The 15,446-nt window shown below is 25.8% G+C and overlaps 1 protein-coding gene across 1 annotated transcript in view; it reads right to left on the bottom strand.

The window, feature by feature from the left end:
- LOC114125727 (uncharacterized) overlaps positions 1-15,446 on the bottom strand; it is a 76,522-nt gene that overhangs the window by 11,242 nt on the left and 49,834 nt on the right. Inside the window, exon 5 of the mRNA XM_027989493.2 lies at positions 16-149. Coding sequence (XP_027845294.2) covers positions 16-149 — 134 coding nt within the window. The remainder of the gene's footprint in view (positions 1-15; positions 150-15,446) is intronic.

Genomic DNA, 15,446 nt, shown 5'->3' with positions numbered 1-15,446 from the left:
TTAAATTTTACTTACCGAAATGTTATTTATGTACCAATGGAGACTGGATGCTGGATAAGACTTGGCTGAAGAACAGTTCAAATTGATCGTGTCGCCAAACTGATAAATTGACTTATCGCCAGTGATGTACGGACCGTCTTTAGGCAAGTCTGAAAATAATATGAAATTAATGAAAATAAAACGTGTGTGTAGTTGTTATAAGTCTATTATAGTGTATCTGTAATAGGAGGGCAGGGTGTGTAAACATTGTTAGGGAGGCGCAGTCATTACGAAGTGAAATTTTATTTATTAAATTATATTTATTTTACAATGTAGGGAAAAAATTGAAAAATTAATAACAATAAAGGTACCTATCGATAAAGATTGCGTGTATTAAGCAATTAAACTGATATTCTTTGCTGAGGTACTTTAACAATATATTTATATTATCTATATTTTATACTAATTTATTGCTATAATTATTCACATTAATTGATTATTTTATTATTTTATAATAATTATTATCATCAATAAAAAAGTAGTCAGCCCAAATATTGAATAGTTTATATGTTAGGTATATAAAAAAGTTCATTATTTTTTTCAACGTATAGAAAAGGGGCTCGAGATTTTGAAAACTTACAGAGAAGAGCAGAATGCTAAAAGAGTTGGGAAGCACTGGTCTATTATAGGTTATAACATTTAAATATTAAATAAATTATTTTAAATAATAAGTCATCTATTTAATTTTTCCTTTTTTTTTTATATAGAAACTAATCGACTTAACATAATCCTTAATAAACTATCAAGCTTAGTTAACCGTTACATAACATCAAACATTATTCCGTGACATAATATTCACAGTAATTTTAAGACGTTCCATAATGGAATTAAACATTATAAGCTAATAAATCATTTTTATTTCTTTATTTAATTTTATATTTTAGTTTTTCTTTAGTGAACTAAACATAATTTAACTATTGATTTAGATAATTTAAAATCACTTGATTGATAATAACTCCAAACTCTACCTTTTACATTTGAAACTTTAAAATATTATTCTATACAGTAATATTAAACCTATATTAGTTATGCAAAATTTCGTTTAAATACTAGTATATTATTACTAAAGAAAAAAAAATATCCAAAAACATTTAAATCAAGAACTTGTTATAATATTACTTTGTTAACCTATTGTAATATTAAATTTGTATGTTTAAAAATAAAGGTATGTACATTGTACATATTATAGTAAAACAATTTTGATCGGGATTTGTGAATCGTTAAACGCTATTTTTTAACATTCGAAATTCGAGTGAATTATGAAATATTCTAATAACTATAATACAGCTTATACGACGGGAACAAAAGAAAATTTATATTTATGCGATTAGTGTTTATAATATAGAGATAAAAAATTTTAATTTATTAAACACAAATAATAATAGTACTAAATTAATAGAGATATTTTAAACTGTAAAGTACTTATGTCTTTGTTATAAATATTTTAAATAATATAGGAATTAATTTGCTTTATTGTTGTTTTTATTTTTTTTTTTTTTATGTTTTTTTTTTTTTTTTACTAAAATACAAATATATGAATTTTATTACTTATAGCTTTATAATATGATTAAACTTGGATTAGTTTAATACCTAAAACTATACCAATTTCTATTTTATTAAATTTACAAAGTGAAAATATAATAATAATTATGTTTATTAAATACAATTTAATTTAATTTAATTTAATTTGTTCATATGAAAGCACATTTCAATACTATTGACTAAAGCGTAAAATAAATAAAATATCATAGTTTGTATTGTAATTATCAGTATATAGTATATATTAGTAATATTATGGACTGTAATTAAAATATGTTTACTGTTTACTCTATAATTAATAGTTTTAATACAGAACATTTTGTAATAAAACCACCATAGTTATAGTTATTATTATTATTATTATTTTTTTTTTTTTTAGTATAAAAAATTGAAAATATTATATAATTACACAAAAAAAAAACGAATTAGGAGTGATCATTATGCTTTGCAAATCTTTCTACATATAATATATCGTACCTGTGATATGCATATTGTAATAAAATACAGTATCGAGTATACCGTAACTACAACTGTTGTGCAACGTCAAAACAAATAACGAATCGTTTTCAATTTACTTTATTAGGTAAAACCCTATTTTTTATTTACACATTGTTTGTCTACAAGATTTCCCCGGTGAGAGGATTTTTATCCATCCCATGTCATGTAGTAGGGAATCGTGAGTGGTGTCCACATAATTTTGTATCGTTACCTACGTAACACATTACACACCTCAGGTAGGTGCACAACACTGTGTCTAGTCACAGGCGGGCTCATACATTTTATTTAATTTAGCGACAATGTATTATTATACATGTGTTAATATTAATATGATAAGTACAGTTTAGTAGTTCATTGGTGAGTTTCACTGAAAATTTCATATTTATTGTGATCAATCGGCAGGATGAATGAAAATAAGATCTGTGATTGAAGACACTAGTTGCAGCGTATAATAATTGTATAAACTATACCATTATACAATTTAAAAATTTAAAGTCGCTGCCTACGCCGAATGATACCTAAGTTTAGTTATAAGATCTGCACCATTCAGCGTGTTCCACAAGCAAAGTCACTGGTTGCATACTAGTTGAGTTTAAAAAATAATTACAAAAAAATGTATTGCAGCATTGTAAATAGTTGTAGTATATTATTAATTTTTTTTAATTCAAGATAATTGCTTATTTGGTATAGCAAATAACTTTTTAACTGTTAATACAACAGTGTATTATGTAGATACCTAAATACCAAATACACCAATTCGACACTTTACCATCACTACAAAGGACATAATCGTAATCTAGAAGCATTCTGAGTGGTCTCAGCTGACCCCTGACATTCTTGAAATTTGATATTTGGGGAAAAGTTATCGCTCCCCCTTAATTTTCAGCTTTAATTTTAATTAAACTTAGCAATACTTTTTTTTATTCTTGAATTTTCTTTTTTTTCTGTGCATTTTGTGTAATTACTAGTTATGTAGTAGTCGCCATCATTGTGACTGCAACGTCTCTTTTCCCAACACATACAGTAAGTCATTAAAATATTTGATCAAAACTGGGCAACTAAACGTATCTATTTTAGTTACGTTAATATTTATAACTTTGTTGAACTATAAGTTACAACTTTTAACATGGTTACCAAATAATATAAATCATTGAAAAGATAAAAGTGTATATGGAAAAAAAATACTAATATAACTTAGTTAAAACAAGTTACGAAATGGTTTTTTTAATTATCATTCAGGTCATACAATAGTGTATAGGTACATTACTCATTAGCAGTTTTGCAATCCTCAATATCTAAACTAAAATAACTGTTAATAACCATTTTGTAACAAATTCATCACACTACCCTTTCTTATTACACATGGTGATAGCTTGGAAAATCAAAAGTTTGTTATTACTAAATTATTAATTTAATAACCGTTTATTTGTTTAATTTTTTTTAATCAGTGTCTACACCATAAATAAACAAAAACATTAATTAGCCTTTAATTTATATGAGTATATATGTTTATCAATACAAATATGTTTTCATTTTAAGTGTTACTGTTATTTTTTAAATTAATTGAAAAAATAATAACCTTTTGAAATTAATCTAATTAGTTTAAGAATTTAAAAGTCGGGTTAATGAATTACACAAATTAACTTTTAATTAATTTATATCTATCTTTTTGTCTAGATATACTTTAAGTTAAACTTAGTTATATTCATTATTAATATCCGTATATAATATCATTTACTTGATATATTTTCATGAATTTTACAATTCTACAAAACTTTAAGAACTACTTTTTTAGTAATTGCATGCATAGATTTATTATCAGAACATTATTCATACTTAAAAACTTAAAGAGCATCAATTCCGACGCTATTATATAATTTAATACAATAAGTAAAAAGTATTTTTTCATCTTTTTTATTTCCCACCACCACCACCAAATAAAAAAAATAACTCCAAATTACGCCACTGATATAGAATGCTTTGGAGTGTCAATTAAATTATGACTTAGTTGGGATAGTGTAACTATTATAGATGTTTCGATTTTTTTAAATTTCCTTGTTTATAGTATAAATTTAAAATCGAATTATCCCTTTCACGGTTACCGATTTCGATGTTAAATTTCATCTTATTTTGTTTTTGTGTACTAAAAATAAAGTACCCAACATTATATTATTATGACGTTTGGTTATTCGAAAAAATAATAATAATTTAAATAAAATATGATTATAGATATTTATTTGGCACGTCTGCAGTAGCAGTGGGGTGTAAAACAAATGCGTAATTTTCTATTGCTCCTCGTTACAAGAAACAGATGTAGTCAATGTGTAGGTAGTAAGTATCATAAAAATATTCAACCAACAAATTCCAATTGGTTTAATACATAATAATAATGATTTATCACTAAAAAAATATAATATACTGCAGGTGAATAGATTTTTCATATGCTTTCTTATGGGAAAATAAATAAAATAGGCAAACTTCAAATTTAAACTCGAGTTATTTACAGTGAATGATTTTATGAAAATAACAATATATTTTACATCAAACTATAGCATTCATTCATCAAAATTATTTTTATTCTCTTGAACTACAAGTTTTGAACTTAAGAATTTTATTATTTTACTAATTTAAACCGAGAAAATGACAAATATGTTTTAAAAATTTTTTCGTTACCTTTTACTTAAAAAAATATTTATCAGTCAATAATTATTATAGTTCTAGGAAATTAGATATACTTACAACATAATAACAAAAAATTAAAATTATAGGTCATATTAAATCATGAAAAGTCACTAAAAACAGTTGTTTTTATGTAAATTATCTACTTTTGTGTTTATGATATTATTTAAAAACATCTTACTGAAAATTATAGACTATGGATAATCTATAAATTATATGAATCATATTTTATAGCAAAACATAAGTATACTTGTCTAAACAGTACACATACAGTTACATAAGTATACTGTTATAATTTTGAAAATACGTTTGTTAGAAAAAAAAAAGATATTATAACACATTAATATTTATTCAATTGACATTAATATGAAATGTCTTTTATATTATGTCCATATATCAAATTTAATCACCATTAAAAGTTTCATATAAAACACAAGTATTAATTAATATCGCATTGATAAAGTTCAATGCGATATGTTTCCCAAATTAATCTCATCAAAATGCTATTAAGTCGAATGGAATATTTTACAGCTAGTATAATAATTAATAAATTATTTAAATTGCTTTAATATGACAACAAAAATCTTGATATTATCCCTAAATTATAATCGATTAATAACGATCTGAAACTGTAATATTACTAAAATATTATGAGCAGTATCCAAATATTTTATAATATAATATAACAATATTACATAGGATACACTAACGGTTCCGTTCGACCTAGTTACGTATGTAGAAAAACAAAAAAAAAAATAGGTTTGTAAACATAAAGTCAAACGTTATTGAAAACTATATATACTAATATATATATATATATATGTGTGTGTCTGTATGTGTTGTATGTATATATAGTCTAGACTACAAAGGATAAAAGTGATAACACTAACTTTGAAAACCAGCGTCTGTGTGCAGAATTATTTATTTATAATATTAAGTTCTTCGAAAAATAAATGACTGAATGCATAGGTACCATACGTAAAATGATATTGCTGTTGTTTTATATACAACGTATTATAATATGCAATAATATGTATATTGTATACACATCAAAGTCAAAGCAAATACTAAGTGGTATCAGCTATATAAATAGTCCGTCGGTATCTATATATAAATCATATTGTTTGCAAATTGTCTAATGTTCAAAGCATAATATTATATAAGTTAATGCAATATTATTTTAAGTCGTGGTAGATACAATGTACAGTATAATTTCATAATAGGTGTTTACATTTTTCATTGTAGGTATATTACCAGTATTAAATAGCTTTGCATTTATAACTTAACTACTTAAGTGATGTTTTTTTTTTTGCATCGATGAGAATTATCGTCGTTTAAATTGTAAACAGGGACTGTGTAAAATAAAACATACGAAAATTGATATTTTTAAAGATAGCTCTTTCCTATAAAAAAATATACTAATAGGTATAATGCATGTATATAATTTCAGCAGTATTGCAGTGCAAACGCGTTTAGCGTCTTAAATTTAACTAGTATGAATCAGTGTTCAACATATGACTTATTCTGTTAAGACAATATTATATGAATAAATAGATTAAAAATTGTTTTATTCCATCAGTGGTCGAATACGACACAGTGTAAGCGAATCGTTACATAATCATTTCGACGTGTTTTTTAAAAATATATAACGCAAAATAATGTGGATTCCTCGAACAAATTACTAAATTGAAATTGACCCCTCCATAATATCATACAATATACTATACCCCGGACACTTTACTTGTACTTATTGCACATACACGGTATGCATTGCTCACTGTTGCTCATTTATTATCTACTCTTGGATACGGGTACGTATGGTGCAATCGACCGGGTACGATTATTTTGAATTATTAACGTTCTGATCACCGTTGCTTCAACGTGTTGTATATTGCACCCTTTACGTGTGATTCCTAATCCGGTATAAAAGATGGCCACGCGTGCAAGAATAGTGAATAGAAAATGAAGGGAGATAGACGCAAACGGGGATATTTATGTGAGTGAAAATAAAAGAAATATGGACGGAATAAAGGTATATCGGTAGGTATATCTTCCTGAGAAAAGCGATACTTTTGAACGAGGTCATTTGCGTATCAAAAAAGAATCGTGACTTATTGATTTTCCAATAGTGTATAGGTAGATAGGTATAGATACCTACACGCGTATCCTTTTGACACCGGCAAATAATATTTCATCCAAAGCTCACCAAAAGTCTCTCGACGATTATTATTATTTATTATAGCTATTATTGTTATTATTATTAAAATCTATATATATATATGTGTGTGTTTCGTTTGTACCTATATGTATCTGTGCAGACATCAAAAGATCCCTTCGACAACTATAATATAATTATAATACAAAACATCGTTATACTTGGCGTGGGTAACACAATAAACACCTTATATTGTGTCATACCATTGTATAACACTCATTATTATTTCGAAGAAACAGAAAATTAAAGAGAACATTAAAAGTATAAACTTTAACATTAACGGAATTACTAACTGTTACTCGTTAGTACTGCGTAGAATTTAACTAGTGAATGTAATCGGAAAAATGCAAGTCCCGATGCTTACAGGCGATATATAATATTTAGACCATCTGAGAAGTACCTACTGCTGATAGAAAAAAAATATTTATTTTACTCTTTAAATGCTGACACGAAAAATAGAACAATGCGCCAATGTTTCCTGCGTGACTGCAGCAGACACACTTCAAACTACAATATACACAATACGAATGAAAAGAAAAACGTATTTAAATTGTATATTATGATATTGTATTTACCTACTACAGACAGTTCACATATTGCGCACAGATTTTTTGATTACGCGGCCAGTCTAACACAGGTACCTAAATGTTATTTTTGGATTATTGCTGATCAACAACAGATTTTCAGTGGATAATCTTGCACCAGTTAATACACTACAATATTTAACTTTATAGAATGCTACCTTGATTTGTTTTCGAACACACCCATTTCACATTTTTCTACTGTGAAGTTATTATTAAGGATACTGGTCCTATAGTAACACTATCATATATTTCAGATTACTTAGCAAAAGTTCGTAATAAAGCATTTAAAAAATGTATGTATTACAAAAAGTTTGAAAAAAAAACAAAAAAAAAATAATAATTTTAGGTAAAATGTTATTTTATAATATTACTGTGGATCCATAATGTAGGCATAATAATATTGTTTGAACAGCGATTCCCAATGGTACCTACATTTTTGTGAAAATCGTGATAAAAATGATAAAAATGGACATCTGCAGTTCATAAGTTATTAATAACGATATCTGATTTAAATAATTATAAGTTTTATACAATATTATGAACAAATCACAACATTTTCAAGTCAGTGCACAGATTGAGAACCTCTGGTATAAAGTATTCCAAAAACACAAAAAAGAAAAATAGTTATTGTCTAACACGATGGACAATAAAACATCTGGTAGATAGATGTAGTAAAGCGCTGTTCAATAAACAATAATTATATTTATTCCTCTGTATACGGGATCCAATGTATTGTTATGGTAACAATTATTAAGAATATAAAATGTTTTTATTTTATATTATTCTGTTTGGTAACAGAGTTATAAATTCTTAATGGAATTCTTCGCGTATTCTGTATTTCTGAGTAAAAGAACCGTTACCTGTAGGTACGTAATACGCATTACATATTTTATGTCAACAAATATTGTCGTTAAATCGTATTAATTCCAAAAACTGTTACTTTACAATTTATAATCATAAAAAAAAACATCTCACAAGTATACCTACTGAAGAAAATTCACAACAGTGCTAAAACTGTACTTTATAAACTTTGACGGAACTTAATATTATATCATACAATAATTATGCGTATACTCAAAAAGTATTAAAACGTTAAAAAAAAAACAATTTTTTTAATTATTTAATGCGAACTTTTATCAAGAATTCATTGATTATTATAATCATATTTTTAACAAGTTGTTCATCTTTATGAAAGATTTGAGAACTCTAAGCCGATTTTGTTGCATAAACATTGTTCTAAAATTATGTTAGGAATTTTGATATTCTCCGATTTTACTTTTTGTATGAGAACCAAAAATAATAAACCTAAATCAAAGATATTAGATACATTAGATTATAACTTATTATAACAGAAATATCTATGCATATTAAATGTCGATAATTATTAAATCAACGAAATTGATAATTTTTTTTCAGATGTTATACACTCTACAGGGGTAGTTTTTTTTTTTTTTTACAAATCTCGAGGGTGAAAATATTTTGCACTTTTTTCCATATGAGATGTAATTTTACAGCACGTAAATCGTTGTTGAACCAATGGCAATGTACCTCTTATACTTATAAGTGGTGAGAAACGGAACTAGTCGTCTTATAGTATTATATTATGTGGTGTGTCCGTATGCTTACCAACCATCGTCGTCTCGTGATGTACCTATTTAATAATATATAAAGCGATCGTGTGTTATTGCATCCGACAATATTGATAAACACATTCACAATAGCACAAGTTACGCAAGATTGGGTGGTGAAATAAATAACGTTCCATAATAAATATATTTTCTTTGATTTTTCACCATTCATGCATGGTTTAAATCGACTTGTCACCTGTGAGCATATAGTGATTAAACCCTAGCCCCGTTTCATGTATGAACGTATTATAATATACTATCTTGTAGGTATTATTATTTTTTTTTAAATGCAAATCAATATGTCACCAATCAAATGAACATCGTAATGAAAATTTTGTGAAGTAGTCATCGTTATTTTTTTCTATGGTGTGTGAATACTATCGTGTTCATAGCCACATTTGTTTTACACTTGAAAATATAATGTCGAATAAAACTGCTGTACAATTTCGAACAGAAGAGATAGAAATTTAAAAAACAATTTTACAGGACGTAAAAATAATAATAAAATAAAAAATGTTGTTTTTGCGCCCATAGAGTTGCAGATTTATCATTATAATATAAGAATGATTCAAATTAAAACTTATAGCATAGTCCATTAATCATTGATCCTATAAAATATTATGATGTTATGTTTTGGATTTAAAAATATTTATTTAATATTATGATAATTTTAGTATTATTTTTTTTTCGTTAACTAATTTTATTGTTGTCAAAATCAGTAGATATGATCCTTTCTCATACTTATACTACTTTTCGTATATCTATAAATGGCATAGTTACATGTGTAATTTAAGTTAATTCAACGATTTGTTTGTATAGTGTGAAGTAATTTTTGATTCAGATAAAACGGTCGGCAACATAAAATGGGTTAAATTATTTTTACTCAGCTAACCTTTGCAGTGTGGTGTTTATTTATTTATTTTGAAACTCTACGGGGCGGCTCATATATAATATATTGTTGGTATATAATTCGTACTAGCCATTAGGTAATACGTTCATAATATTCCATATAACAAATTTAATGAAATCCGTAAGTAAAAACGGTGCGTAACCGTGCGTTGTCTACACTATAATATAATATCTAAACGAACAGTATATCATACTATACCTTGGTACCTGCATCTTTCATCATGAGTTATGTCATGCTGTGGTCTGTTTTATATTAAATAGTAACAATATATATTGAATTGACTGTTTAACCATTATTTGTCAAAATTAATATTAAAAATAATATACTATCCCATAAAACCGTAATATTATACTATATTATAATTGATATAGTTACAATTCTTATAAAAAAAATAAAAATGTATTACGGTATAAGTTTTAGTTAGAAAAAATTAAAAAGTATAACATTTATATGCATTTAAAACTGTGTATAAAAGATGTTTTACTTAAAAAATAATTCTTATATCAGTCTAACTAACAAAACAATAAAATAAATTGTGATTCACAACTTAAGTCAGTCACAGCATTATACATACAATTATTATCTTGTATTACTGACGTTCGCCCACGTCCGAAATGAAACGCCAATCTAAATCTTATATAAAAGCGATTTATTTGAATTTAAATGTTTAAGCTCCGTTCAATTCAAAGTATAAATTACCGTAATTATTGAATACTTAAAAACGTATTTAAAAATTAAAATACATGCATTTTGTAAGAACGTCAAACGTCAATTGTATAAATAAACCATAAACTTATGACAATTATAATTATGCAATATATTATTATTTATTGTATCAAAATAAATATGTTTTAAAACGATACTGAACAATTTCATAGCTACCTATTTCCATCTATTTTGAATAAACACGTAGACGTTTAAATTTAAATATTTAAAGATTATGTTCAAGAAATTTCAAACTTACAGTTTTTAATAAATTTCGATTTGTTTATTATGTTTTCGTTCAAAATGCATGTAAAACATGGTAGTGTCTGATAAAAAATAATAATAATAATATGTGATTTTATTTATACAAAGATAAAAATGAAGAACAACGGTCAAAACTCTCGAAGCATTACATTAAAAAATATAGTACAGTACAACAGTACAGTTGGTTACCAGAGTAAACTTCTTGTATAAATAATGTTGGAAAATTTAAAAACTGTGAAAACTAGTTGTTATTTATATACATATGTACGACTGAAAGAGTAGCCGTTAAAGTATTGAAACTTCAGTCCGTTTAATAGGTGTAATATTAAGTGTTTTCTCAAAGAAAAAAAGTACTGTGCATAATATTTTTCTCTTGTCTTTCACTCATATAATTTTTTTTATGCACTCTTTTGTCCTAACGATCAGACATCAGTCTTTGTCAAATATATTAAGTGCCTACGATTCATAACTGGGACATTTTTATTTGAACCTCTCCCCCTCCCCCACCGCCAAAAAAGGTCTTCTTCTGCTCATTTTCTTCTTATTATATTTTTATTTTTTTTTACTATGATGATTATTCATAATCTTATTATTATTTACTACAGAGGTGAAGGCAATTAATAACCGTCAGCGGCTGATGTCTTCAAGCACAAATATCCCTAAAATACGCAGGTATATATTCATTTCATGAACATTTGAGGGAAAAAAAATACCAAACCGTGCAATAAATAAAATAAAAAATATCATAAAAACACCTATATACAACTACATATATATTTATATATATATATATCCATATGTATTGTTATTGTTATTGTTATCCATCTGTATAATCTATTATTTAAAATATTTTTTTATTCCAATTTCCGTTCTATTTAAATGAATAATAATTTATAATAATATAAACCTTTATATACGCATCTCAAGGCACCCAGTTTATATGTGTATGCAATAAATATGGTATTATAACGCGTATACAGAGTGATTCTGGATTCACCATCCTCGCCTACTTTTTTTCTTTAAATTTGCAGTTATTCAAACTTTCAAAAATTCTTAAAGACGATACAATATTTTCAATTTATTCAGACTATTTGTACTACTATATCTTATAATAATGCACAATTTTGTTTTTTTAATGATAGATCATTTTTATATTGTAAATTGTTTAGCAGATATTTTTTTGAGCAGATATTTTTTTTGAAAATGTTGATGCATCAAAATCACAATTCAAAAAAGTAAATTTTGAGTTGTTAACTTTCTTAAGGTAATAGGCCCATGCCACAATGATATACAATATTTCATCCATTCTATTTATTTGTAAAACTATTTTTAAGGAATATTATCCTAAATATAAACATATTTAGTAACTGGTAGGTAGGTAGCATAAAAACGAGTAGGTAGTTGGGAGTTATTAGTTTAACCCTACCCCAATACTAAGAAGGTATCAGGGAATTTAGATAATGGCGGAAGTATGTAAAACAAATTAATGAAAATCTATCTGTAGAATAATTTTATGAATTATTATCAAAAACATTGATACCCAGCCCCTCTAGAGAAGGCTACGCCGCTGAAAATAAATGATAAACTACCGTTCGAATTTTAAATTAGGTTTTATTACTATTTTTTTTTTTTTAATTATCTTCTAAACAATTTATAATGAAAATTTAGTTTTTGTTTCAAAAATAGTAGGTAACCAAAATATCTCAAGAATTTTTATGATATCTTACAGTATATTATCAAAATCTTTAAAAAAATCAAAATTTGAATAAAATCGTTATTAATTGAAAAAAAAGATGGGTGAGTAATGAGTATGTTTGGTAATCACTATGTAACCAAACTTAACCATCGTTGTGGCAAACATTTCAAATGTAGTTAGATACTCATAAAATGAAAAAAATTTGCGAGCCTATCATACACAAAACGAAAGCGTAACACTCTGTCAGAACGCGACTGACAGGACGTGTCAATCACACGCACAGTTATTTATGAATAATTTTTTATATTATCCAATAATATTATAAACATGCCTCAACCGTCGTGGTTAAGCAGTGTGCATTATTTAGTTATTCGTATTACTGGTGTCAAGAACACGAAGCCCTAGGTACATATTATAATATTATTATTAATAAATCGAAGTGCAAAACATCGATCGTCTTGACCCGTCATTAAATATTATAGTCCGAGAGTTTCGTACCCCGTGTTGATGGATGGGTGCCGCAAGGTGGTTGTGACATTTTTTTTTCTTTTTCGTCAACCATCATAAATTATTTCGATCGAATTACGTTATTCTTTTCATTTGTATTAATTTTTAATGAGTGAAATATGGTTTTTTATACATCTATAAATAGTAGGTATAGAAGGGGTACCTATACCACGTATATTATACACACTTTACGAATGTTCTAATAAACACGTTTACGATTTTATACTATAATCGTATTGTTACGAATTATTAATCGACATATTACATACGATTTAACAAAACCAAAAAATGCCTACACATATATCTACAAGTAAATGTTCGTAATGCTTAACATAATACTATATCAAATAATGATACATATTTTTTTTTATCAATAATCGCTATTTTATATTATACACTGATAACTCAGTAATAATCTCAGTATCTCTTAGTAATTACCTATTTAAGTTTATTATTTTCTTATAAATATAGGGTTATTTGCTAAGCATTTCCGCCAAAATCTTTTTCCTTTCATACCGAATTCATTAAAATTCTGATTTTGTAACTTCTGACAGACTAATAAATACAAGACCTAATATTATATATTTTGTTGTATATCTTTTTATTTAAATCATTTGTATAATTGTATGGACTGTTGTTCTCAGTAATTATATACATAATGATATTCAGAAACTACTCATTTAAATTTTCATTAATATTTATCAATATTTTCAAAAAATCAATTGTTCTTTGATTTACAAAAAAAAAAAGAGGTTGGTAGAAATTTGTAAAATACGAACTTAGTATCTCCTTAAATTTGATAAAAGTTTAAATATTTTGAAATATGTTACTCAAAAATTCCAAAAATGAAAATTTGAATAAAATCGTAAAAAAGGGGGTAGCATTCCTAGTGATTCACTCTGAACATAATATATGTATTGCACAAACCATGGAAGGCGGGACAGTAATAAAACGTAACTATTTATTAGACATAAATAATATTATAGAGTATTCGTTAATGTTTATTTTGCGTGTGTCTGAAACACTAAAACCATATAATGTTATGTTTATGAATACAGTGTCAAGTAAATAAATATACATTTTAATATAATAGTTGAAAACATTTTTTTAAGAATTTCTCAAGTGAGTGAAATAATTTATAATTAATAGATATGTATCTACAAAATTGATTGAATTAACTACGTAACGCTATAACGATAGATAAATTATAGCTAATAATTGATATTAATTGCACAAAAAATGTTCAAAGACCGCATAAAAATTTAAAATATACAATTAAAAACAACAAAAAATAATGCTTAACCAAATACAGTTCTTTTTTTTTTAATTGTATACAGCAATTTTATACAAACATTTTTGATTATTTAAATTTAAAAGATTTATTAGGTATAGGTTACAATCGGTTAAATATATATTTCACATTTTGTTTTTATTCATTTTTATTTGACTTTTTCGAGCAAAGTGTTTTAGTATATTTTATAATAAATTAGGCATCTCAGTTAAAGTACATTGATTGGTGCTTTATGTCACTGTTGGACATGTAAAAACCACTTTGTTTGCCCGGGCAGGTTATGTTATTGCAACAGTACAGTTTTCTCATGTATAACTTAATTTTTTGTCCAAATGGTTTCGATTTTAATCTCTTTGCGTTGCTTGTCATTACAGGGATCAAGTTTTCGGATAATGTTCATTAGAATATTTGATTTGAAATTATAAATTACGAGATTTGTTTAAAATAATATTACTATGTTAACTGCATTTTAGTATTCAATTCTATATATAAATAAATAATCAATTTCAAGTAGATAATTTTTATTTTCAACAATTTTTTAAAATAAAATAAATTTAAATTATAATTATAATACAATAAATACGTACTCTGATATGCAATATAATTTACCTATTCACAATGTTTAGCTCACAATTATTTAAAACGGGTTTTGTGTATTTTATAACTGCGGTGTAATATTTAATTTTAGATACATAAATTGGAGACGTTTTATAGAAACCATGAACTTATTACAACGATGGTCGTTAAGTGTGCTTCTCATTTATAATAATATTGTCTGTTATAATATTATATTTGTACAAGGTATGTATTACTAAAGGTATAGTATTCAAACTATAAATTAATAAGTACAGTAAGTACACGTAATAATACAATTATGGAAAAAAACACGTA

The sequence above is a fragment of the Aphis gossypii genome, chromosome 1, assembly GCF_020184175.1.
Source record: "Aphis gossypii isolate Hap1 chromosome 1, ASM2018417v2, whole genome shotgun sequence".
NCBI classification, from domain to species: Eukaryota; Metazoa; Arthropoda; class Insecta; order Hemiptera; family Aphididae; genus Aphis; species Aphis gossypii.
Note: the sequence above shows the minus strand (reverse complement) of the source record. Positions and strands in the feature narration are given on the sequence as shown.